The 26,756-nt window shown below is 33.6% G+C and overlaps 4 protein-coding genes across 12 annotated transcripts in view; 2 read left to right on the top strand and 2 right to left on the bottom strand.

Moving 5' to 3' along the window:
• The window catches only part of LOC105214412 (homeodomain-interacting protein kinase 2), a 78,554-nt gene extending 65,303 nt beyond the window's left edge, over positions 1 to 13,251 (bottom strand). For 3 of the 5 annotated variants that reach the window (XM_054228616.1, XM_054228618.1, XM_054228619.1), the window contains exons 1-2: positions 12,611 to 13,251; positions 1,575 to 3,160 (exon numbers count right to left, since the gene is read on the bottom strand). In XM_054228616.1, the coding sequence (XP_054084591.1) occupies positions 1,575 to 2,355 (781 nt within the window). In that variant the 5' untranslated portion in view covers positions 2,356 to 3,160; positions 12,611 to 13,251. Of the gene's footprint in view, positions 1 to 1,574; positions 3,161 to 5,572; positions 7,140 to 9,483; positions 9,650 to 12,610 lie in introns of those variants that run through there. The other 2 variants (XM_054228617.1, XM_011187802.3) reach the window with 2 other exon arrangements.
• A 2,181-nt stretch (positions 13,252 to 15,432) lies between these two features.
• LOC105214410 (BLOC-1-related complex subunit 6) lies at positions 15,433 to 16,878 on the top strand. The gene is made up of 5 exons (XM_011187799.3): positions 15,433 to 16,047; positions 16,107 to 16,196; positions 16,252 to 16,448; positions 16,500 to 16,660; positions 16,721 to 16,878. Exons 1-5 carry the CDS (start codon positions 15,684 to 15,686, stop codon positions 16,764 to 16,766), a joined length of 858 nt encoding a protein of 285 aa, XP_011186101.1. The 5' UTR covers positions 15,433 to 15,683; the 3' UTR covers positions 16,767 to 16,878.
• LOC105214411 (peptidyl-prolyl cis-trans isomerase-like 1) lies at positions 16,841 to 17,621 on the bottom strand. Its single transcript, XM_011187800.3, has 2 exons — positions 17,442 to 17,621; positions 16,841 to 17,374 (listed from the first exon to the last, which is right to left on the bottom strand). The coding sequence occupies exons 1-2, from the start codon at positions 17,528 to 17,530 to the stop codon at positions 16,927 to 16,929; spliced, it is 537 nt and encodes a 178-aa protein (XP_011186102.1). The 5' UTR covers positions 17,531 to 17,621; the 3' UTR covers positions 16,841 to 16,926.
• A 329-nt stretch (positions 17,622 to 17,950) lies between these two features.
• LOC105214398 (bifunctional heparan sulfate N-deacetylase/N-sulfotransferase) overlaps positions 17,951 to 26,756 on the top strand; it is a 190,400-nt gene continuing 181,594 nt past the window's right edge. For 2 of the 5 annotated variants that reach the window (XM_054228624.1, XM_054228623.1), the window contains exon 1: positions 17,951 to 18,509. The gene's annotated coding sequence lies outside the window, so the exon portion shown is untranslated. Of the gene's footprint in view, positions 19,203 to 26,756 lie in introns of all 5 variants that reach the window. The other 3 variants (XM_011187783.3, XM_054228621.1, XM_054228622.1) reach the window with 2 other exon arrangements.

Genomic DNA, 26,756 nt, shown 5'->3' with positions numbered 1-26,756 from the left:
GAAAATTTATCAGAATAAATGTAAAACAGCTTTTGGAACAAACAAATGCGTCCTAGCTGAGCGTCGTAATAAACAATTGGACGTCGCTTATCATGTATTGCAAGTAAAAAATCTCTATATCATTGGTCGTCTTCGATTCTACTCTACTCGCTAAAATTTCCAATGGAGTTCGTATTTCTCTTCTATCTACATATGAATGTATGTTTTTGTTAGCTTTTATGGAATATACAGCTATTAAAGTATGAAATTTCATACATGGATAATCATAAAAGTAAACACATTCGTCTGAACATTTATGTAAACTTAAATCTAAACTTAAACTCTATTTATTTATATACAGTGTCCGACAAAAGTCTGCATACACCTAATTATATATAATATATGGTGGTTGGAATAATTCCGGGATTGACTTCAACGAATTTTGCCACCAGCTTCATTATATCCAAAAATATACGATCACATAATTTTGCTAAGATATCAGAAAGATTTTAAGTTCAAAAATCCGTATATGTGGTATAGGGAAAATTTAAGAAAATTAGGGGGCCTAATTTTTTCCATTTTTGTCACAGTGGCACACTATTATAAGAAACATATCTTCTCTGATTTTATTTAGAATATCAGAGAGATATTCAATATTTTCGGAAAAAAATTAGCCACATGGACTTAGTCCTCATATTCGAGATATGGTGCCTTGCAAATTTATAGTCCGATATCAGCGATTTTTAGACGGAAGATGTCACACTAGAAATACAGATATCTTCGCTGATTGCGTTTTCTGCACACGCTTTACGAGTTGGTATGGTATATAGAGAGTAAAAGAGCTACTTTCTGCCATCTGTGAAAATGTACCGATGAAAAAATGTTTTATTCATTTGTTATTTTGATTTTAAAGTTTTATTTAAAATAATGTTTTATGTATATTTATATTTTATAGTTTAGAAAATGACAAATATTTATATTTTCAAAAATTTCTGCTTTCTTTATAATAATTAGTTTTGGAAAACCCAAATGTACCTTGAACCAAAAGAGCTTTTGAATTTTCAAAGGGAACAAATCAACGCCCCTATGACGTTTAGTTCAAAACGAGTTAGTTAGTAAATGGGTTTCAGTTTCAATATATTCCATTACGTAAATCGATATTACAAATATGTTAATTTTGTAACGAGTGCGAATATAATATTTTTAACATATGCCCCAAGTTAAAATTGACTTAGCCCTGTCGGTAAAGGGCGATTGTCGAGTGCAAAAAGGCAAGCAGGTTTCATTGTATTTACGCTCATACATACATACGAGTATATAATCAATTGAATTGTTGTTTTACTATACTTAACAGAATTTTCAATTACTTTCATTGTATTTGTCTCGCTTTAAATACTACACTGCCGAACACTGCAAGATGCACATGTGTTGGGGCACGTGTGCGACCAAAAGGCTGTGCGAACTTTCAAAAAGCAACTTCGATTTATCAAAGTGGTAATTGTTCTAGATGCATATTTAAATATTTACGTTGCAGTTTTTTTCTGGGAGATTTAATTTTAATACAGCTAGCTACATTCTATTACTTTGTCACTCACCTGTCTCACGCTTGCGTTTGCTCGATATTTTCTGCTGCAACGGCTGTCTTTGCTGCTGCTGCTGCTGTTGATTATGCTGATATTTGCTCGACGTGGAGGAGGATGAGGAGGAGGGATAACGTATAGCGGATGTTTGCTGCCTCTTCGTCGCTGTAACTACGCTTGTCTCGTTATTAATGGCAAGTTTAATATTATTGTTATTAGTGTTGTTGTTGTTGTTGTTATTACTGCTGCTGGTGATGACACAGTTATCGCCGTTGCTCTCTCTCAGTGGCTGTCTCTGATCCAGCGGTTGATCGCAATTGCTATCGTCAATATAAATTATACTCTGCGCCAAATTATTATCACCGTTTATATCGTCGTCGCTGCTGTCTACTACAGCTTCGGCGTTGACTGTACCCACACGGTTGTTCAGATGCTTTCGCTGTTGATTTTGATGCTCAGCGTCCTCAAAGTCACGCGGAGAGTGCTTTATATGCGCTGCGAATGGGTAGACAATTGTCGATGTGGCAGCGGCAGAATTTTCCTGTTCCTGCTGATCCAGCTGCTTGTCGTGATAGCCCTGATGCTGCTGCTGTTCTTGGTGATGCGTACGCGGCGATTGATGTTTGCGTTGCTGGTGTGCCAGTTCTTGTTGCTGCTGCGGCTCGTCTTGTTCTGCCTGCAGTTGCTCCTGTCGCAGCTGTCGCTGCTCGTATTGAAGTACGTGCCGTTGTTCGCCCTCGTACACGGGGCGACTGGAGTAGTCGAAATCGGACGCGTTCACAAGCGACGTTTTCATTTGTATTCGCTAACCGATACAATGCAAAAATCCTTTGCAAACTTAATACAGTACAATTGAATCGTCGCCGCTTTGCTTCGTCGTCCTTATTGATTTCAAAAGTGTGGTCGAGCGCGTTCTATCGCGGTCGTATGAGTTGTAACAATTTTTTGTTGTTGCTCTTGTCGAATTAAATTTCGACAAATGTCCTCGACTTGGTTGTGCACACTTCACACTAACTGCCGAAGGTGCAATTATTGCTGTGGCGGCTTCTCTACTCGCACATGTGTTGCTGTCAGCTGTCGTTGTATGTACGTCGATTGGTGCTGCAGCAACAGTTTCACGCGTCATTCGTATTATTTACGTTTATTTCTTTTTCAGTGCTATCAACAATATTTTATTTATTTTTTCATGTGTTTTCTCGTTTATTTTGCAATTTTTTTTATTTTTAAATTTTTTCAACAGTTGATGTTTTTTTCAACTAATTTGTTGGAAATTTCAACGTTGCGTTTGTTAAAATTTTTATTAATAATATTTTATTTTTTATTAATTTTACTTCTCTACTTTTTCATTTTCTTTGTTGTTTAAATATGATTTTAACTTAAAATTAAGATATTATTTAAAAACTTTGTAGATGTCGTTTCAAACTATTAGACAAATGGTTACTTTTGCGTTAAGATACATTTCCATTTGGATTACTACTAATATAGCTGAATATTAGTAAGTATGCATATATGTAAGTATATGTATTTATTATTTTTATTATTATTATTAATTTTTTGTTTGCTTCTTTAACACTAAATTTGAAACCAAAGCAGAATAACAACTGCAAAGAGAAAAAACAGAAAATATTTGTTATTAATATTATAGGATACTTTATTAAGTTAAACATTTCATTTTATTTACAAATAATTAAAATATAAAAAAAAAATCTAAATAAAATATAAAAAAAAAAATAAAATAAATAATTTAATAAATTTTATATATTTTAATAAGTACTCAGATTGAAATTTATATTATACATGATAACCAATTATTATATTACATCTTAATTTTTTTGTTGCTTTTTTTTAAGCTGAAACACACAATACTAATTTAGCAAATGAGAAAAGAGAGACAGTACTGACTTAAAGTTATTTTTTTACAACCCATGGAAGTAAATAAAATTAAGACAGACAGTAATTGAATACACACGAGCTTAATTTCTTTATGCGTAATTTCTGATTTTGATTCGAACTTGCTTCCACCTGTTTTGTCCACCCGCCAGACTCATGAAGTCTACTTAAATGCAATGTCAGAACGTGAATGCAAAATAATGATTAACCTTTTATTTATTTTTAAAACATATTTTTCGTTGATTGAAAATTCAGTATACAAAAATACATTATACAGAAATTACAAGTAAACATACACATACACATATGTATTAAGTTGTACATATTTGATAAATATATTTGGTTTTTCTATTTCTATTTGTAAACATTAGAACAATCAAGTCCAAAACAAAAAGGTCAGGCTGCAAAAATCAACTCAAATGTCCATAAGCCTATCTAATTGATCATCTAGGCTTGGTAATGGACGACAATTCAAGGACTGAGGCTAATACTGGGCCAGGTCTTTCATAGCTGCCTACTGGCCAAATGCATTTAAAGGACTGTATAGTTTGGGTGTTGGATATAACTAAATTAATAATCACCAAAAGACATTACAAATACCCACATAAGTAACTGAAAACCAATTAACCTGGTGCGTACAAACACGTATTTCATAAAAAGCTCACTATTGGCGATACATATCATAAAATGCCATAAAACATCTCTCCATACTGGACAAATAACTTGGCTTTAAACCTCCGAAAGTTCTAACTGAAATCATCTTATTTATATTTTAATGTTTTTCTGTTTTGCTTGCTCCCAAACCCGCAGCAAGTTCCACTACAACTTTCTACTTCATCTTCTTTCAATTTGACTTTCTTACTTACTTCTGACTTTGGCTGTCAAATTTTTATTGTACTTTTTGGGCAAAATAAACACGAAAAGCAACTACTAAAAAAACATAACACACTCACACTATAATAAGTATAGTGGAAACACAAAAAAGAAACCAATACGGAACGCTCCATACTTTTCACTTTGACTAAATGTGCGGCAAGACGAAGTAGCCCATAACGTATGGAGAAAACGTTGGTATAGACGCAAGAGAAAAATAAAAAATAAATGTGACGTGCGAATTAAGAAAGGAGGAGAGCAACAAAGCAAAGCAAGGCCAAAAAAAGTTGAGAAGAGAAAAGATTTCAAAAAAGCCGGTTTGTTTGGCTCAGGCGTTGCTGCTGTTGCTGGTAAGGTGGGTAGTTGTTATAAATATATAAATGTTCATATGTAGGTTGATGGTCTGGATTGCCGGCAGGCTGGTCTAACATTGGCGGGCTTAGTGAGAGGGGTGTAGGTTTGGCTGGGCACTTCAGCTGCCGCTGAGAGGGCTCAGTATTGCGAACGAGCTTTTATTATTGTTGTGCTCGTTGCTGCCATTCAAACATTGTCGCAGACGCAGGTGCGCGGAGTATGGAGTCTCGGCGGCTGCAAAGTTGGAAGGCGCTCACCAAAGCATGTAGGTAGACTATGCGTATGTATACGCTGAAGACAAAAATACGTGTAGATTTGTGGAGCAGAAACCAGAAACTACGCAGCGCAAACGACACGCTTTGGTTATAGTATACATGTGCCGATGACTGTATGTGCTTTTGTACACATCTCTCTTAACATATATGTATGTATATAGAAATGCATGTGGCCAAAGATGACGACGATAGTGACGGCAGTGTGGGCCTTTTGGGCGAGTCAACCTGCCTCTGAATGTCTGCCCGCCTGCTGTTCGACAGGCTGCCACGTTAAATTGCTGTATTTGGTGTTGTTTGTGTATATTTTTATCTTCCTTATTTTGTTCGTTGTCGCATTAACACAATTTTCTCTGCTTGTCACCGAAGCCCCTAACGTTATGGCGCAGTTTTGTGAAGAAAAATAGCTTTATAGCTTCGATAGAAGTCTGCACACATTCTACACAATAAATCGAAAATTTTCCACAATTTCATTTAATTTTCATGTATATTAAAAAAATTTATTATTTTTAGTTTGCGAAAAAACGCACATTAAAATTTTTGAATTAAAAAATGAACATTATTTTTATTTTGTTTAGTCACGAACGCACACACATTTATAAATACATATATACACGCACACACCTTTTAGCACTGTTGTTTCCAAAGCTGCAACGCACAAAAGCCTCAAGCTGCTAGCTAGCCGCTGGCGTTGATGAAAGGTGCGACAGCTGGTACTATCACTTTGGCAAAATACACTACCACCAAATGGCTAATACTTAATTGTTTCACAGCTTGATTATTAGTTGGCTGCTACTAGCTGACTAACTGGCTTTGTGGCTTGTTGGTCTGTTGGCTGCGATTGGCTTGACTTTCTTCAAGCACCGTATGGGCCACTTTTCAACCGCGAACTAACTAGAGTGTCCGCATTCGTCGATGTTGTGATTCACTCTGAATCATGTCGCTGGCCAGCGAGCAGCAACTACCACTAGCTAACTGTCTGCGAGCTAACAGCTACACACCATTACGCCAATCCAGCTAGTCGGGCATTCAACCACCCAGAAGACGAGCGAAGAGCCGACAAAAACAGGAAAAGGATGTTTGTTTTAACAACAAAACGAATGCTGCTCAAAAATTTCCCTCGAAATCCCATTTTCGCACAATTGGCCATCAAAGAAGGTGACAAGACCTCTGCGCCCAAAATACCGAATTCAATAGTAGTCTCTATGGCTCATTTGCAAATAATCGGCATTGGAGCACGCTCTCTCACCACCGTGCTCTCAATTCCAAATAGCAAGTTCTCTTTTAACGTTGCATCTCCCTATGGCGCATGCACGTTGGATACCTTGCTACCACTTTCGTGTTAACTGTCGCAATCGAGTATAGCTTTTGCGAACACTCGCTCTGTGCGCTCTTAAGACGTCGTTGTAAGGTGCAAGCACACCATGGTGCCCCCAATATTGGCACACCAGTGCGTGTTTTAGTTGTCACTGCGATATTCCAAGAATACAAACCCCTCGTTCCATATGTTAAGCATTTTAGGGTGGCTATTTCGAGAAAAAAAACGCTGTTACAAAGAATTGTTTAGGCGCGTAGGCGATTATGACTAGGTGCAGTCGGTGGCAGAAGGACAGTCAAAATATGTTGCTTTGCGAGGTCACAACAAAGCCACACATACTTGGGAGCGCCGTTTAAGGAGCAGCAATTCTTCAGACCGCTCTCATTCACTCTGTGTCATTCGATGCTCTCACTTTCTCTCTGAGCTTTGAATTCCACACAATTTATACTACCATGTTTGCACAGTTCTAGGAGTTGAGGATTAGACATATAGACGTACATATGTATATATTTTTACCTCGTTGTCATTAATGCGGCACACAAAAATATTTGCCGGGTAAACAGCGCACCGGCAACAAGAACAACTTCTATTACCTCGAATAAAATAAAAACATCAACACATCGCTTACATACGTACAAAGCTATACACAAACATACATATGTATGTATATAAAGCAATGAAACGTAATATTATTGCGCCGTTGTCAATAAACAAAGTACGAATAAATGTTAATTAAAAATGTCGCAAATTTTGCAAATGAAAAACTAGGCGTGGTTGCACAATTTCAGGGAAAACAGACGCGCATAATTTTCTTTACGTATTTTTTTGTGAGCAAAATAGTTATTTGATATGGCGAAAAATCACGAAACCTTGTGAAATTCCAACTTACTGAGATTGCATGTAATATGCATATGTATATATGTACTTAAATATACATACATACATATATGTTTCTACTATATACATATATATATATACAGTGGAACTTCTATAACTCGAAGATCTCCATAACTCAAACTTTTGAATTGGCAATAGCGTTTAGAAATCAAATTTCATACAAATTTCCTTCCATAAATCGAACTTTTCGACCAGGGCATAATACAAAATTTAAAATTTTACTATCAAGGAACAATTTTAAAGGGGTCACTATATTCGTATAGAGATGAACAAGAAAAATGGTATTACACTTATAGATTTCATAAATCGTGTAACAAAGGCATGAGCTACAGACGTCAAGAGCCAAACAATAGCAAACTGCAACAAACAAAATTATATAATATTTATAACTAAAACTGTGGGTAAATCCATATTTTACAGCTTTTTGAAAAAGTCATGTTTTAATTAAAATTTCTATAACTCGAAGTCTCTCTAACTCGAATTTTTTTCTGTGCATTATGGTGATTCGAGTTAGAGGTGTTCCACTGTATATACAAATAAAAAAAAAATACAAAAAAATCAAAACTAAAAGTTAAGAAGAAAAATTTATATTCTATAGGGATTTAAAATTTAATTTAAAATTTTGATTGGTATTAATTTTTACCTATCAATTCTGGTAATATTTACAATATGTGCAGCTTAAGAAATAAAATCAAAGCTTCAAGGATGAATTATTGCAAATTAGAAGAAATTATCGGACTGCTGCATTTTTATAAAATACCTAAAACAATTCACACTACAGTAAAATATGTACTTAAATTCGATAAAAAATTTCTAGTTTTCAGTACTTTTGAAAAAATTCACAAATTTTTTATTAACATTAAATTAATATAATTAGTTTTAGTAAAAAAAAATATTTTAATAAAAAAAGAAGTTATATGAACAAAACTTGCATACTCTTGTGCAACATGTTGCGAGAGTATGGACAACAAATAGAGAGTTAAGAAAAGAGGAACACATGGATTGAGAGCAAAACTCTTCCGCCTCAATCCACAACACTTTTTACGAACGCTTGCCCACAGCGCACTGGAGGACAAATGAGTCGTCAGTGACTGTAGAAGGAAAAGAAATTGGTTTTCCCCAAGCGTCAGCGTTTGCAGCTGAAAACCATACAACAAACAAGTAGTCAATACTAGGAAATTCAAGTTAGCAGTGAATGACACCTCCACATCATTTTAACTAGCGCAACTGCCTGACGCCCACACTATATGAAAATCCTTCGGCTCGCAATAGCTTTCACTCAATGAAATCGGGACATCAGCACATTGACTGTGTTCCGTGAATGGCGTAGAAGATATGCCGCAAACAGCGGCCGGGAACAAGTAAAGACAAAAACAAACTACAAAAAATCCCTGCAAATTCATTGAGTGCTACTCCCATAAGCCCAGTTGATACAACAGTATTAATACGTATGGACGTTAATGTTTGTATATGTAGTCAAATAGATAGCATTGAATGGACGTGGCCATAGTTCGTGTGGGCAGAAGGCAACTAAATCGTTTGCTTCGTAGAAACACGTTGAATGAAATGGTGAAACTCCACATCAACTTTCGAGAAGCACCTCTTAGAAGTCATAAAAGAGAGTAAGCATTGAGTATTCATGGAAGAACAATTAGTTTGGTTGAAAAACTAAGTAAGTGTACTTTGGATCGTAACATTTAGAACATTTCGTCTAAACGCCTTGATTCATTGTAACAAAGAGAGATGTTCAGAGATCGGATACAAACTAACAATCAAGAAGTGCTAAGCTCGTATCGTATATTCGGCATAGTCTATTTGAGTAACGAAAATAATTGTATATAGTCCGATATTTTCGGTAAAAACAGCCACAAGTACTGAGGTTCTCATGTGCAATATCTGGGGCCATGAAAGGTTATAGTCCGATTCGGCGATTTTTAGACGGGCGATGTCACACTAGAAAGAAAGTACTTGTGCGAATTTCGCCGATTTTCAAACTATACCACTGGGATGCCAAAAAGAAATTGTAATTAAACTCATCGTCAATTTTTTATACCATTCTTAGTTCAACTTTTCCATTTTTACCATAATATTTAGGGTTTGTGGTATTTTTCCTTACTCAATTAAAGCATTTTTAGTAATTTTTAAAATAATCTTTGCATGGGAGATAGGCGTGGTTATAATCCGACTTATTATTATTACTATTTTTTTTATTATTATTAGCTTTATTAGTATAAAAAATACTTTTTACATCATATACATATTTACAAATTTAATAAATTATTTGCTTAAATGCTACGCTTCTTGTTTCATTTTTTATTACCATTTCATTATCCATTTCCATGCTGCATTATGAAGTGCCCAAAGAATATGACTCCAGATTCATTTTGCTTTAACTGTTTATGAGATATTTTGCTTTTATTTTTGCTTTTGCTTTTATAGCTGTATTTACGCCGTAGTTATATCACTTTTGGGGGCGTGGCAATGGTCTGATTTCGCCCATGTACGCAGTTTCATCAATATATCGGCATTTCCGCCAGAAGGTCCACCACAGACAAAAAATTAAACATTATTAGAGTTACAAATTAATTAATTAATTTTAAATTAATTCATAACCAATTACGAGATATACGAAAGCCAAGTCGCATAGGAGCTACTTTTCTCATTTCAATTTTTCTACTGCATTTGTTTTTTCGTCAAAATTGTTAGAGAAACATATCATGTATAATTTTTTGCTTTGTGTAAAACCTTTATAACGGTACAAAGAGCAAAATAAAATGCATAAGAAACCATGCGATTGCAAATAGCTGTAAGTTTTTGCTCTCTTATTGTCCTATATTTTAATGTCCCGTGCGACATCAAAAAACAACATTTGTTCCCACTGCATCACAAATAAAAGCAGCAAGCTCGCCAAATTTTGGGTATAAACAGTAACTTTTTATACAATTAAAATAAAACAAACCTTGTTAAAAAATCAGAAGATTTGTGGTTTTGGTAACTACTGAAAATTGGTCCCGTGCGACATCGTAGGTGTAGAATTTAAAAATTGAATTTTTTTTTGTTTTATAAAATTGACTTAAGTATGTCAATATATACATTTACATTAATTATTTACATATGAGCAAAAACCGCACATTAAATTCCACTAACTAGCTATTTAAATAGATTTTGGAGAAAATTATAGGCTTACAAATCAAAATAAGAGTGCTCATTTTAACAATGTTGTCAGCAGAAAAGTCTAGCAGATAACGAAATCCAAACATTTTTATATCCGAGGACAACATTTTCTGAAACAAACTGTATTTCACATTCATAATACTATTTTCATTTCATACTATAGAATTTTTATTGTGTTTCTCTTTGGATATTAGTTAAAATAAATAAATAAATACATTCACTACTTTTTTAAGCCATTTTATTGGACTTGTTGTTAAATAATTACGTATTATAACAACAAAATCAACATAAATATTATGATGGAAAAAAATGTCCCGTGCGAATGTGATTAATAATTAATTAAAAAAAAAAACTATAAATTATTTTTGGATGAATACCATCATACCATCTTTAAAGGCCATCAATGCGCACATTTTACAATCAAAGACATTTGAATATTGCCTCACAATTCGCTAAAATCGCCGTTTGAATCGTTGTCCCCAAAAACGACTTCCATTTTTTGGCGAATGCCTTGGTTTTATGCAATTATCTTGAAAATGAAAACCGTTCCAAAATCAATCTTAACACTAAATGTAGAGCTAATGAAGGGCTATTAAAAAATCCTACTGTCAAAATTAAAAAACATTTTAGTTCATATTATATTTTAGTTGAAAGGTGTACGATTGTCCCGTTCGACATGGCGGAAATGCCCATATCTTAATAATATACTCGCCACCTTAATCATTTTTAAAAAAGACATTGAAGTTAAATATGTTCTTGTTTTAATATTATGATAATATCTTAAAAATCATCGTTTTTAAGAAGTTTTAGTTCCGCCATTTAATTTACAATCAAAATTAATGAAACTAGAATTTTCGGCCCACGTCAGTCATAAATACCCGGTTGAATGCATCAACCATATTTATGTATATATGAACATAACTACTTTATATATTAACATAACTACATACATACACACAATTATGTAACCAATTCAACGATAGCTTACACATTTTAATTCTTACTGTATATACTAGATAATTAGGGATAGTACTTTTGACAAATCACATGCTCTATCATATTTTCTTGATATATTGAAAAAATTCATCAAAGGTGGTTCCTATTCCAAATATATACATATATATTCATCAAAATATAAAAAAAACTATTTATCAGGTGACAAATGTAGAAGTATAACTACAATAATGAAGCTAAATGGCAATCTTTTACTATAAAAATCGTTTAATATTAGCTAAAGTATCGACAGCAACAATGTCGATTTTATCATAGTCTTAGATGAAATGTACCAGGCCTCCAAGGCATTTTAGGTGAGAGAGCAGTCCAAATCTATCATTTAACCTTTTATATCAACTGAGTTAGTTTAAAAACGATTCCTTTTCTTACAAAAATGTTGCCTTTATTTTGCCCTGTACTCTGGCTAAATTGATATGTTTTTCTCAATGTTTTTTGGGAAACGTTTTATCTTTTCTGCAAAAGTGCAAAATTTGCAAAAATTTTCTCAAAACATTAGGTTGAGAATTGCCCAGCTTGATAGGGTGACATTTCTTGTTTTTTTGTCATATACAACATTTGAACGTGTGAGTAATTGAGCATTTCTATAATGTTGTCATATAATGGGGCAGCATTTTCATCGATAAAAGAAGACGCTTTAAGTGATAAGAAAATGCAAAACACGAATGCATAAATCTTAATTTGTATTAACTTAAATTTGAGAACTTATAAATAATAATTAAAATTTAGCTTTTATTATTAGTCAATAATTTTTGTATTATTTAACAAAAAAAATAAATTTAATTTTATATAATAGTTGACACCGATTCAATTACACTGTGATAGTTTTGACCATGATTGTAACTCAAAAAAGTAATGATGCAGTTCGATTCGTAGGACCCGAAATAGGGGGAAACCGTCGAATTTGGTCTTGTCTTTTTTTTTGACTATCACAGTGTTATAATTACTCATGATAGCTGCTTTTTCAATCAACTCTATGGTATGTTTGGGAAACTTCTTCATTACGCATATTCTCGGAAAATAATTCTCCGATAGTTTTTCATAAGAAGAATATATACAACACCGACGGACTGTAATAGCACAAAACATCCAAATCATATATATTGTAAAAACTTGTATTTACTTTTTAGACCAAATTTTCGATTTGCTAAGATATGCCAAATTATAGCTCTTTTTATTAAACCATTTTATAAATAATAATTTTGTAAATTTTTGTAGTCTTATGTGGTAGAAATGTACATAATTTCGTTTGGTATACGTACACATTGGTGTTGGTCTGCCCACAATTTAATTCGCACAGCGTTGCACTAACTCAATTTATAAATTGCGCGACGGCGGTTGATGTTATGCGAATAAGCATTTATATTTCGACCGTCACTGTTTTTTTTTATTTCATATTTTTGCTTAATTTCTTTTTTGAAATCACTTAGCTGATATTTATTTATATTCTACACTTATGCACTGTGTATTTCTTTCTTTGTTCAAGCGATCCCATACGTTTTCAAGAAACTGCTTGTTTTTCGTTTTCGTTGCTATACAACTCGAAATAACTTATATTGACTGACTTATTTTATATTTTCCATCAACTGTTTCATTAAATTAACCAAAATTTAACTAGTAGTTAATTTCGTACAATATGAAAACTTGCCAACTACGACTTTGCAAACGACCGAGAACTATTTACGTCTAGGTTACGAAATTTATTTATACAAACTTTTCGTCTGAAAATCACACATACATCATAGTATAGTCGTTTGAATTTGATTGCATGTAGCCTGGTATTTTGTTGTTTGGTTATTTAATATTGTATGCACTACCTATATTTTTATTAATATAGACCAAACTTTATTTAACTAAATTTACGCAAACGACGCGTACACGCGACACGTTCACCGACACTCAACGACGACAAAGATGACAAAGATGACATGATACGAAACTCTCTCATTTTTCCTCAAACCGAATTCCCTGATCTCTCATTTTAAGTTGGTAGCAATGCGAGTTGAAGGAATTTTTGACAGAAAAGGCGGGATGCCAGAAGTAATACCGATAAAAGTATATGACAAAATCAGTGCGAAATATAATTTTAGGGAAATACACTGATAATATTAAACTGTGTGAAACTATTATTTTTGCTATTATTTGTTACAAATGATATCTAATATATCAAGTGACATCATTATATTTAATATATTATATATTTTATGTTAATAAATTAATATATTTTGTTGCATGAATTTATAAAAAATCATGTTTTTATTTTCTTAATTATTTATAATTAGTATATAAATATATTCAAGTTAGTATATATATGATATAGGTCTAATAGGGAACAGAGCATTTAAAAATAATATCTAAAAGTTAAAATACCCAAAAGTTATTTCTAAAATGCCCAATTTATTTTTTTACATAGCGGGATCATTGTCAAATGTTATAAAAAATGTGGATTTTTACAGCGCTCTCTCAGAATAAAGAGTTTCGTATCATGTCATCTTTGAAGATGACATGATACGAAACTCTCTCATTTTTCCTCAAACCGAATTCCCTGATCTCTCATTTTAAGTTGGTAGCAATGCGAGTTGAAGGAATTTTTGACAGAAAAGGCGGGATGCCAGAAGTAATACCGATAAAAGTATATGACAAAATCAGTGCGAAATATAATTTTAGGGAAATACACTGATAATATTAAACTGTGTGAAACTATTATTTTTGCTATTATTTGTTACAAATGATATCTAATATATCAAGTGACATCATTATATTTAATATATTATATATTTTATGTTAATAAATTAATATATTTTGTTGCATGAATTTATAAAAAATCATGTTTTTATTTTCTTAATTATTTATAATTAGTATATAAATATATTCAAGTTAGTATATATATGATATAGGTCTAATAGGGAACAGAGCATTTAAAAATAATATCTAAAAGTTAAAATACCCAAAAGTTATTTCTAAAATGCCCAATTTATTTTTTTACATAGCGGGATCATTGTCAAATGTTATAAAAAATGTGGATTTTTACAGCGCTCTCTCAGAATAAAGAGTTTCGTATCATGTCATCTTTGAAGATGACATGATACGAAACTCTCTCATTTTTCCTCAAACCGAATTCCCTGATCTCTCATTTTAAGTTGGTAGCAATGCGAGTTGAAGGAATTTTTGACAGAAAAGGCGGGATGCCAGAAGTAATACCGATAAAAGTATATGACAAAATCAGTGCGAAATATAATTTTAGGGAAATACACTGATAATATTAAACTGTGTGAAACTATTATTTTTGCTATTATTTGTTACAAATGATATCTAATATATCAAGTGACATCATTATATTTAATATATTATATATTTTATGTTAATAAATTAATATATTTTGTTGCATGAATTTATAAAAAATCATGTTTTTATTTTCTTAATTATTTATAATTAGTATATAAATATATTCAAGTTAGTATATATATGATATAGGTCTAATAGGGAACAGAGCATTTAAAAATAATATCTAAAAGTTAAAATACCCAAAAGTTATTTCTAAAATGCCCAATTTATTTTTTTACATAGCGGGATCATTGTCAAATGTTATAAAAAATGTGGATTTTTACAGCGCTCTCTCAGAATAAAGAGTTTCGTATCATGTCATCTTTGACGACGATTCGACAAAACTGTGAGGAATTTAGCACAAATTCGTAGAGATGTATTTGCACGGTACTAAAGTACGTAAATTAACTGTGATATGTGCACTACATATTGTATAGAAACTCCTTAAACTCGAATATTTTTTTCAACACTAAATTTAGTTATGTTGTATTTAAACTATTTCAAATAAATATTTACGAAATATTCATATGAACTAAAAATTTTACGAATTATTAAAACAAAATACTCGAGTAGTACGCAACCCTAGTTTTTGTGAGGATCGTCAACGTATATATTTCCCGCTTACTCTTGCTGTGTAGTTACACATTTAGATTTTCAGTAATATCGCCATCTTTTTTTCCAATACAAATGTCAAACCAACTTCAGCTAACTTTGCGGTGTATAAAATACTGTGAAAAATTGATAAGTTTAAAAGAATAAAGAATTACAAAATAGATAAAATAACAAATGTTATAATAAATATAATTATGTGTTAGATATTAAGTTATAGAAATAATTATAAATATCGCAATAGAACCGTTTTATACTCTTATATATAGAATCCAATTAAGTGTATTTAAGCAGCATCTTTAGCGGGTTAAGTTGTTTGTGCCAGCTGATTGCATTGGGATTCATCAATATTTGTACTTCTATATGAAAAACTAAAGGGATGTGCTTATATATTTAATTTTTATGGAAATGTCCCGTAGAAATCAAGACATTCCTATCCGACCACGTTATGGTATATCAGATATAACAAACGACGATAGCAGCAGTACAGCAGAGCGAACAAAGCAAAAACCGAGAACGACTCCACCGAGCGCTATGGAGCCTTCATCATACAGTGAAATTCCCTTTCTTGCACAATATCCAGATATGGATATTACCACACAAGATATGAAACGTACAAATACGGAAGGAGATAAAACTGAAAGACCCATTATTAGTGCACCAAGTGTTGAATATGACGATGAGGACGATAATTCAAATTCCAAAGACAGTTCGTACGAAGACAATAAAACTCCAATGCGGCCCAATTCGCTGCACTGCGATTCTTGTAAATGCAATAAAACACATAATATTTATAATTTTAAATAATATTATTGTTTCTTACAGCATTTCCTTACGAGTTGGAAGGTGCGACCAGCACAGATGGTGAAATGCGACACTTTGTAGCCGATAATCTAGAGGAAAAAATACGGAGCGGTAAATTTAAACAAAATAAAGTCTTGATTTAATCTATAAATAATGGGCTATTCAGATCAACAGAGCTATGCTTCACACAATAGCACACCGTCAGCCAACAATCCGAGTGGTGGCATGCTTACGAGACGTTTCTTGCAAACTCAGCGGCCTCAAATTGACGCAAATGTTTTAAGTGACATTGAGATCGAAGCGCAGTATTTGGCCGCATCGGTAGATAATTTGATGGAAAACCTTTGCAATCTACTGCATTCTGTATGTAAATATCAATAATTTTAAAGAATTCTAATAATAATCTCTGCTCAGATATCTTCAATTACCGCTGATAACGTTGAGGTGCATAAAAATGCAGTGAATAAGCTCACTGATAGTATGGACGCTAATATTAAATGCATGTACACCATTATGGCGAAAACAGAAGAAATTACAAAGTCTATGAAACCAACAGAGCAGTTAGGACAAAGAATGTAAGCCGTCTTTCAAACAACACTATTGAATATACTATTTCTGATTTATATTAATTTTAGACGTGAAATTAAGCGTCTTGTGGATATGCTCGATGGCACCATGTAGGACCAACCGTTGGTGGTAAATGGTAATTTACCCAAACCCTCCTGTCCCCTTATTTAACTACAAACACTTCGAAGTATTATTAACATGTTATTAAAGTTATTATAAAAATGAATATCCTTAGTACATAACTGTATAGAATATAGAATAGTTGTATGCACAATCAGTATTTTTCTACTTTTGCTTTTACTATTCGCACACTATCTACAGGGCGATCATTTTTATCAGTTTCCGCAAGGCCAATACGTTTCACAACCTGCATTCCTGAATACACCCGTCCAAATATTGTGTGTTTTCCGTCCAGCCATTGCGTTGGCGCTAATGTGATGAAGAATTGCGAACCATTTGTGTCGGGCCCAGAGTTTGCCATTGATAATATGCCCGCACCGGTATGTTTAAGATCTGAGTGAATTTCATCGGGGAATTCGTTGCCATAAATTGAAGTACCGCCACGTCCAGTACCAGTTGGATCGCCTCCTTGTATCATAAAGTCACGGATAATACGATGGAAAACTACATTGTTATAGTAACCACGACGTGACAATTCAGCGAAATTTCGGCAGGTATTGGGCGCATGTTTCCAATAAAGCTCGACCGTGATTTCGCCCATGCTATAATACAAACATATATGGTTAATGACTACATATTACTAAATAATGTTAATACTATTAAACTTACGTTGTTTCGAGTGTTACAAAATGTGGTTGCCATGCTTTGTCTGGAATGCCGGAAGCAGAGGCTGCTGCACTACTTGTTGTAGCTAACATTTTTATTTACTGTATGGGATGTTTTTAGTTTAATATTTCTAGTCTAAAATGTTCACAAGCTAGTTCAAAGCAAATCGCTGTCAAAATTGAAGCTTGCCAGACGGTGATAAACTAAACCTTGCCATGTGTACTAAATCAGACTCATTTGCTATTTTGTAGACAATTCCAATTTAAAGTTCATGAATTTATATCCCTAACCGTTGCTAGCTTATTACTATATATAATTATTCAGTAATATATTTTATTAATTTACAGATAATGTATAGAATCGTATAACTATTTTATTTGCATATTATGTCCTCATGCCAATTTTCACGTGCAGATGTCGCGCTATGCTGTATTTACAAGTAATTTGTTTTGTTTGCGTTTCTCGAATAACGTCACAGGAGGAATGTCAAAATCATTTGCTTTGCTCACAACTTTATTTCATTCATCAACTTTCTTCGTATGCGTAAAGTTTGGTTGCGGAAAAATAACATTCGATTTCGGGCTCATATATATATTGTATAAAGCGAATAATGTAGAAAATTCAAGTGGTTTGTGATTTCGGGTCAATTTCCCATTATAATGAATTATTTTGAGTGCTTCCGTGTAATAGATTTACAGATCAACAACAATTCTGTTTTTACTTGTTCAGTTTTTTTTGGCACGAGACATAAAGAAACGTAGAAGAAGACGTATGTGCAAGAAGTGAGATTCAAGCGAAAAACAAGAATGCTTCAAGAAAGCGTAGGAAGCAATGATTCTATTATTATTTTTGCGTGTTTATTGCAATTGCTTGTTTTTATAAATTTCAAATATTGGTAAACTAGTGACTTAGTGCTTGAGCAAATACATCTATTGGTACAAGTGTTCCAATTGAAAAGGCGGCTGCGTTCATGTCAGCTGTGTTACCCAAACAAAATAAAAACGCAGACAAGAAACTCACTGCATCCTTTAATGGACTGCAACACGAATTTAGTATTTGGAAGCAAACGGGGTGAGCGAATTTCTATTCCTTACTAAGAATTAATTTAATGCTGACAAAAGCGATGCATACAAGTGCGGGCGGTAGACCAGTGTGGAATAGTTACGACAAGCGAGAGTGATTCCGAAGAAAAGTGAAAGTCGAATTCATGAAATAGTTATCGCCGACAGCGCACCTTTATATATATATACATACATACATATATATTGTGCAATATACGTCTGCTGCATATCATTTTATATAATTTGCATGTTTAGTAATGTTGTTACAATTGACAAAAAATTTTAATTTTAAATTTTCTCCTCTAAAGTAGCGAGTGTATACAAATAGTAATAAATTTATTGCGGTCAAGGTCAATAAAAAGTTTGCAGATCACTGTGAAAACAAATACATACATATGTATATACGAATTAATTTACAAAATGGTTATGGTGTTGTTTAGTTTTATAAATTAGTGTAAAAAACAAGTGCAGTGTATTTAATTAATATTGCTTGCTTTGCGTAACAGCTCTAATAACCTATTGTCTTTGAAAATACATCTTTAATAAACTGAAATAACCATATTACGCCGGTAATTTTAAACAAAAAATTAACAATTAGCCGGATGCTGAGAATAGGAGTGGTCTAGCTGCGAAATACCAAATAAATTTGCTGAAAGTCTTGCATAGCAGAAAATATATGAGGATTCCATTCAATTGAAAAATGGTAAGCAATAATTCATTGGGACTCTGGAGAGTCGCTATATTCTGATGGAAAACAATTACTATCCTATTAGTCAAATCTAGCCGCTTCTAGGCGATAGTCCCCTTTAGACAAAAGAAACTTTCCTAATCGTCAATCCTGGCTCTTTAATACGAAATCTTATTCTGATCGCACTTATACAACTTGAAATAGAGATTACTTAACCCATTTTTTGAAACAATCAGGAATTTCTTTTTAATATATCTGAAATAAAGGCTGCAATTCAAAGGCGGAACGACGCCAAATCATTCCTCGTGACTTCTTGCTCACTAAAGTGTTAGCAATGACACGTTTGTTTCCAATAAGGAAGCTCATTAAGGGCCTTTTAAACTGGATCAGGTTCATTCACTCAGTAGCAAAAATATGTATGTCTGTTATGGATATTCTTGTTGCCTATATATTTCCCCCTATAATTTTCCTAACAATTTTAGTCTTATCTGAGATTGATAAAGTATCGTTTGTTCATCAATTTATGTAATGTGCTTTACTTCAGTATGTAAGTACATGTATTCGTATGCCTTACGTTCTGTAGCTGATCGACAAGTTCTGGTCTATGTTACATTAGGTAAAACAAAACTTGTTGTCTAGCCTGAAATAGTAGAACTCAAATGTTTTTGAAGTTCGTCTATAGTTACCAATTACATATGTTTAATATGTATATATGGATGTATATACATCATGTTCTTGCCTTTTACTGTATTGGATAATCATCTTTTCCAGAATGACTGTACCGAAAGAATATCTAAATACATACATATGTATAAACGTCTGACATCCACATTATTATTACAAAAAAAAATCAGCTAATTTTATAAAAAAAAAACAAAAAAGGTGTTGTTATCTTAAAGTTATAAAAAAGTAAACAAAAGCACAGATAAATAAACAAAACCGACAAATGCAGACGATGGTTGTGATTGTCAACGGTATTATTTAATCTTTACACTGCGGTAATTCAATGAAATTTAAGTAGACATAAGAATGTATAGCTTTCTCAGACGAAGGTACCTTTATATGCACCATTTTATATACATATGTATGTATGTAGTATTTATGCATATGTTGGTGTTTAGTGGACAAGCTTCACAAGCTCCAGACCATTGGAATGTCTAAGGGCTTAACACTTGACATGTGCCCGTCACATAAAGTTTTCTTACTCTCCGTCAGTGTTTGTCTTGTAGCGCATTTATATTTTCAATTTTGATTTCGCCCTCGTTAAGTTCACATTTTTTGTTCCCATGCGATATACACCTTTGTACAATACTTGATGATTGTTGTACAGGATTAGTTGAAGGCTTTGTGTTCCCTGGTCCACCATACCCTGTGTGAAGTCCATGTATTTCTCTATTTATGTTTATTATCAATAGCTAAGTTTTAAGGGATCTAAAGCTATTTAGTTAAATTAAAGCTCAAATAATAGCCCGCAGAGTATATGCTCTAAACTTTGTTTTTGTAACTTTGTTAAAACGGTATCATGTAATAAACGTCCTCGAGACAGATACGGTTTTAATTTATTAACGGCAAAACACAATCACAGAAGAGGATTTCTCGAGACTAGTAGAATAATTTATACTTCTGATACAGCATTAAAATGGCAAATTCAAATTGTTTCGCGATACGTTGATTCCGTTGATTTCAGTAAAAAAGTGACAGTTCATATTTGCAAGAAATTGTAAACAAAAATCAGCTACTGGGCTACTTTTTGCGTATTCACAATTAATAATTTGTGAAATGTTTTCCGCAATTATGCACCATAGTCGAATTTATGGCAGATAAGTTAAATAGTTTTTTTACAACCCTGTTTATAAAATTATACTAAAATCTATAAAATCGGTCCATTTCCCAATGAATTATTTTTTATTCAATCTATGAATCAATAAAGAAAAAAGTCTCTATCATCGCTAGGAATATTTTTTATAGAGAGGTTCAACTGTTTACATTGGGTAAATTTACGTGAGTTCAGTTTTAAATGGACTAAGAATTCCATTGCTATGTTTTTTTATGTATGTAGTTAACATTTTTAAGTACAGCTTTGAATAATATTATATTTTTTATTGGTTTTTCTTCATTAACTTCTTCAACAAAATTTGAAGTTCTAAATAAGATATATCTTTCCCTGTTTTTTTTACTTCAAAATTCTTCACAACCCCAAACTAGAATAAAAAATGTACTAAAAAGAAATAACACTGCTCTTCTAATGCTCTTTACCATTTTACTATTGTAAATGGGATAAAAACGCCAATAGTTGGATCGAGTAGAACAAAGACCAGGTTATGGTTAGTAAAATCGAACCAAAGTAATTTCCTGCATAAATGAATTGATGTGATGAGATTAAGCTGCTTGAGACCACAGCCGAAGGAAAAGAAAACACAATGAAAGACAATAAAAAATCCACGCCCACCGCGGACATTGTGATGTTTAGGAAGCAGCACGACCGGTTAGAGTTCATTGAAAAGTGCAGCACACAGCGCTGAGTGAAGAATATTGACGCCGTCTGCCTCGTTCGATGGCATTACAATGGCCAGACGTTCATAGTTCATAGAGGGATCAATACAGAACGAAAACAAAAACTCTTGCGCAGACTGGCGCGAGGTAGAAACTGAAATTTGACTGCGGTCCGTTATTGTGGTGTGAAAATGTACTGTGCGCTGCAATAACAACAATGTAACACAATTCAATGCCACAAACAAAATGCGCTGCCTTGCAGTGCAGCAGCCGGGACGGCTATGTGTACGAAGAAAGTGTGGAAGAGGAAGCTGTGTAGAATGAAGAAAAACGGAATGCGGCGATTAGTGGTCGAAATGCAATTTGCGAAAATTTTCTCAAACTTTTGACGTAAAACAATTTTATAACTTAAAAGTTTCTGTTGGACAAGAAATGAATGAAACGGAAAGAATATAAAATGCAGTCGCAGGCAGCAATAAAAGAAATAAGTAAAGGAAAGTCGGCGACCAATGGTTGGGAAGAATCGTTTGTATTGTTCCGTGCTGGCGAAAACGGAAGTTGGAAATTTTCGAATAATGTGTGTGCGCGCGCGTTGTAAGCTTCAATTCGAGCGTAAAACCTCCTCAATTTTTCGACTTTTAATGGCGCAAAGTGATAGATTATCATTCATTGCATGGAATATTAAGTTGCTGTGCGATTTGCCACTAAGCGTTCTTACTTAGTTGCGATAAACTGAGGGAAAAACTGTAGCAATTAAGTGCTCCTTCAATAATAATTTAAGTTGGATATGTTGATGCAAAAATTGTTAAATTGGCGTTAGAATGGCATTTTACGCTTAAGTAGTGAGTTACTATGCTTGGGCACATAAGAATTGACACTCGTATGGTTTCCAAAATAAGATCGCTTCATCTTGTAAAAGGTTAGAAAAAAAGAAAATTCGTAATATGAAATCTAAAATATGGTCGTGTGCATAGTATAATCCTATCGTTGGATTCTCTATTCGCGACAAGCGGAAATAATGACAAATGGTATTTCCACTTCAGTTACCACGATATTCGGTTCTACGTATCCGGAAAGGAACCGTATTTTTTCCGACCAAGGACTGTCCAAGCGGCAGCATTCCTCGCAATCATTTACGATTTTTTTATGCCGCTACAACAACAACAAATGGTATCTATAATATGTTTTCGAGAGTAAACGCCAATATCCCCAATCTCTCTTGCTTCTTTTCTGCTTGAAGCTTAACACTCTCCCCTTTTAAATCCACAGCGACCAGTGATTTACTAACTGGACGAAGATCTAAGTCGATGGTATTAAAATTCCGACTGCGAACAACCGCAAAATGTGTGGGCGTTACATTAGACAGCCTGTACTCCTTCACTTCGCATACGACCGCAATTGCTACCAAGGACCGAGCCGCAACAATATTCTCAAGTCGCTGGTCGAAAGTACATGGGGAAAGGATTATGAAACGACAACTTACCAGCAACGAAAGGGCAAAAGCAGGAGCCGTTCTAGACGAATCCGATGTTGAGAGAGCACAATATACAATTCGAACAATTAGCAGAGAACAGATGGAATAATACAACAAAATATAAAATAACTAAACAGATATGGCCAAAATATGATAAGACTAGATCTGGGGTATTATTAAATAGGTCCAGGAAAAGTATTTTCGGACTTACAGCTACTCTAACGGGTCAATGGCCATTTGGAGAACATGCAATGAAAATGGGCATGTCCTATAATAACATTTGCAGAGGCTGTGAACTAGAGGGAAATAAGGAAACAATTTTCCACTTTCTCTATGAATGTCCAGCCCCATCGCAGATCCGACACAGGGCACTTGGAATCCATCAGGCATTAAGCCTTGAATGAATGTCCGCTAAAAGCATATCGGACATAAGTAGCTTCATCGAAAACACAGAGTGGTTTGAACGGAAGGATGAAACGGGATAACAGCAAATCGTCCCCTCAATGTAACAACAGCGTATAAGTTTTTTTGGGTTTTGAGAAAATCGGGTTTAAAGTTTTTGTCAAATCAGATGTCTATAAAATTTTTGAACATGAAGTTATACACATTTTTTTTCAATGACATTTTGACCCACTTCGTGGAAGTAGAATTTGACGAAATTTTGACCAGACATAGAATCAATGATGGAGATTCTAAATATGCAATAAAAAAATAATGGCGTATGAGCACATACGCTATTGTTATATTGAGGGGACGAAATTATAGGGTCTGCGAATAGTGTATCAAAATGGCACATGTAGTGCTAATTGAGCCCATAAAAATATATGGCTGCACTCCTACCTACCTATCTACCAGCAATCTACCGCCCGGTCATAAACAATGCCGCCCCAATATGGTCGTCCGGATGTAGTTAGATAGATATAAAAAAGCTACAAACTTGTCAGAATATCGCACCCCGGACAGTCACCGGTTGTCTCTTAATGTCTCTGACGGGGATCTACGCAATTAAGTCCGAATACTACTTGTTAAGGAAATTAATCCCACACGTCTAACACTCCTTTCCCGACTCCGTCGAAACAACTCGTTTATTGGGCCACCCGTTATATGACAAGTAGGGCTAGATAACCGTTACAACAACAATAATACATACTACAACACTCGGCTGGCTATCGGACCAAACTATTTTTTCGGGAGATTGAGACATAAGAAAAAAACTTCATCTTCTATTAGGTCCCAGGTTCCAGAAAATACCCGAATTTGCCATATAGTGTTAGTAATTGTTAACTATATGGACGAATCTATTAGAAATTAGCTTCAGTATATAAAAATCTTCAATTAAATATAGAACTCAAATGTAATTACAAAATTTTAGTTACAGTTTTTTTAATACACACTGTTCCGCCAAAAAAAAATATCAAAATGCTGTTTATCAAAGTGGCACATATTTTGTTTAGTAAAAAATAAAAATTATTATTTTCGATATACTGTTTTAATGACCATGATTTTTTATCGCACTCTTTAGTCATCGGCAAACATAAATTTGTACTAAACTCCTCTGCATCTGTTTCTATAAGTTAAATGTTGGCGTTATCAAAATAAAAAAATGCACATATGACTGTATATAACTCACACATAAAAAATACTTGTGCATATATAAAAACTTTCAATAATATTGCATGTCTGTTCAATTTTATGTTGCTGTCATGGAATCAAACTTTTTTTCAAATATCATATGATTTATGGCATTTGAGATGTGCATTTAACGTTGTCTGCGAAATAAAAAATTTCGTCGAAATGGCATCTAACTATTTTCATAGCTATATATATGTAAATACACACACTTGCACGATAGTTATATTAGGGTTACAAAAAAGTTTTTTTAAGTACTTATTTTGCAGCTATTGAAATCATTTATGAAAGTAAATATATCAAGTATAACACTCGTATTATTTTGTTATATTTAATTTAATTTTATTTTATTTTATTTTATTTTATTTTATTTTCATTCGATCTTAATATTTGTATATGGAGCAGAGAATGAACGGACATCCCTAATAGTTGTACTCTATGAATATTATATACCCAATATATAGTATTTCTATATTTAATTTGTGTTCATCGCCAACTTTTAATTGATTTTATTTCTACTGAAGCCGTTTCCGACATTTAAGAGCCGAGTTAAAAGCTTTCATTTGTTTATCCACACTTCAAATGCCCACATATTCTACATTTGTACATAAATATCCCTTTCAATTGCACTCGATACACTTATTTTTTGTTGTCGGATATACATAGTGAAGCTCAAAAGTGGAAAGTGTTTCGGATAAATAACAATACAAAATTTCATGAATTATATATTTATCCCAAAAGTTATAGTTTCCATTCAATTATCCCTTTAATAAAATCATTTGCTATTTCTGTATGAAATTATTTCACAATGACTGCGAAAAACACCAATTTTTGATTTTTTTCTTTTCCGCAAATTAATTTCACAACAACACGGCTCTGGTCGGGACACCCCTTCCGCTTTTGCGCCACACTCTCTGCATGCTTATTTAATCCTCAAATTTGTTTGCGCTCTTATTTTGTAGCTATTTAAGATGACTAATCGCCAAGTAGCCAATGCCAATGAATGCCCAAGCCTTCATTTCTATTCCATACCTGATGAATATTTCCAATAAATGCACACACATACATACATACGATCTACCTGCAGTACCCGTTGTATACCTCATTGACCCCGGTTGGCTTCTATTGCCAGTCGTTGTTGTTGTTTCTTTTTGTATTTACTTGTGCACTGCACAATGAAGAGAAATTGAAATCGTAAAAGTCTGTCGGCGGCGTAGTGGTGCGGCAACCTCATCAGAATTCAAATCGAAACTGCTGTTTTAGCTTCTGGCCACAGATACGGACTAAACTTATTGCTCGCCCATTTTTAGCATTCATACGTTTTGGTGTTGAGCAATTATCGCAGTGCGTGTGTGTGTTGTTGGAAAATATTTTCTCTTGTCCGTTCTTTGTTGCCGGCCACTAAAGCAATCTCCTGCGGCAAACCTGCCTCATTCAATCAATAATGGCTCGTTATTGTAGTAATCCTGAAATATGTTTTTATACATTCGGATAGATGAGACAAAAGCAAAGGCAAATAAAAAGTGGTAAACAGAAAATCGCCCTGTAGGAAAGTTAATTGATCCGGCTAATGGTTAATTGTTGGTAAATACCGTTTGGAGGTGGAATTTATGTGAAGTCAGTGGATATGACAAGATGATTGAAAATTTCGAGAATGTAATGTAACAGAGTTTATTTGCGAAATAACTCACAAGCGGGTATGAAAGTAAGAAGGTAGTTTAGACAACAGCTGACTTAAGTAGATTCATCGAACATATTCATTCGATCCAAATAATGATGAAGCCTGCTTTTGAGCAAGCTCAATGGCACATGATTGTGTATTGAAATAAAACTTCTGCTTGCTCCGAGTGCATACTTACTGGTCACAGCCTAGTAGCGGGGAACGCCTATAAGATGGGGATGTCAGGTCGGGAGTAATGCATGAAGTGTCAAGAGCAGAGCACCAAGGAAACAATGGAGCATCTCTTGTGCAT

This window comes from Zeugodacus cucurbitae, chromosome 4 (genome assembly GCF_028554725.1).
Source record: "Zeugodacus cucurbitae isolate PBARC_wt_2022May chromosome 4, idZeuCucr1.2, whole genome shotgun sequence".
NCBI lineage: Eukaryota > Metazoa > Arthropoda > Insecta > Diptera > Tephritidae > Zeugodacus > Zeugodacus cucurbitae.
The sequence above is the reverse complement of the archived record's forward strand: the minus strand, read 5'-3'. Positions and strand labels throughout refer to the sequence as shown.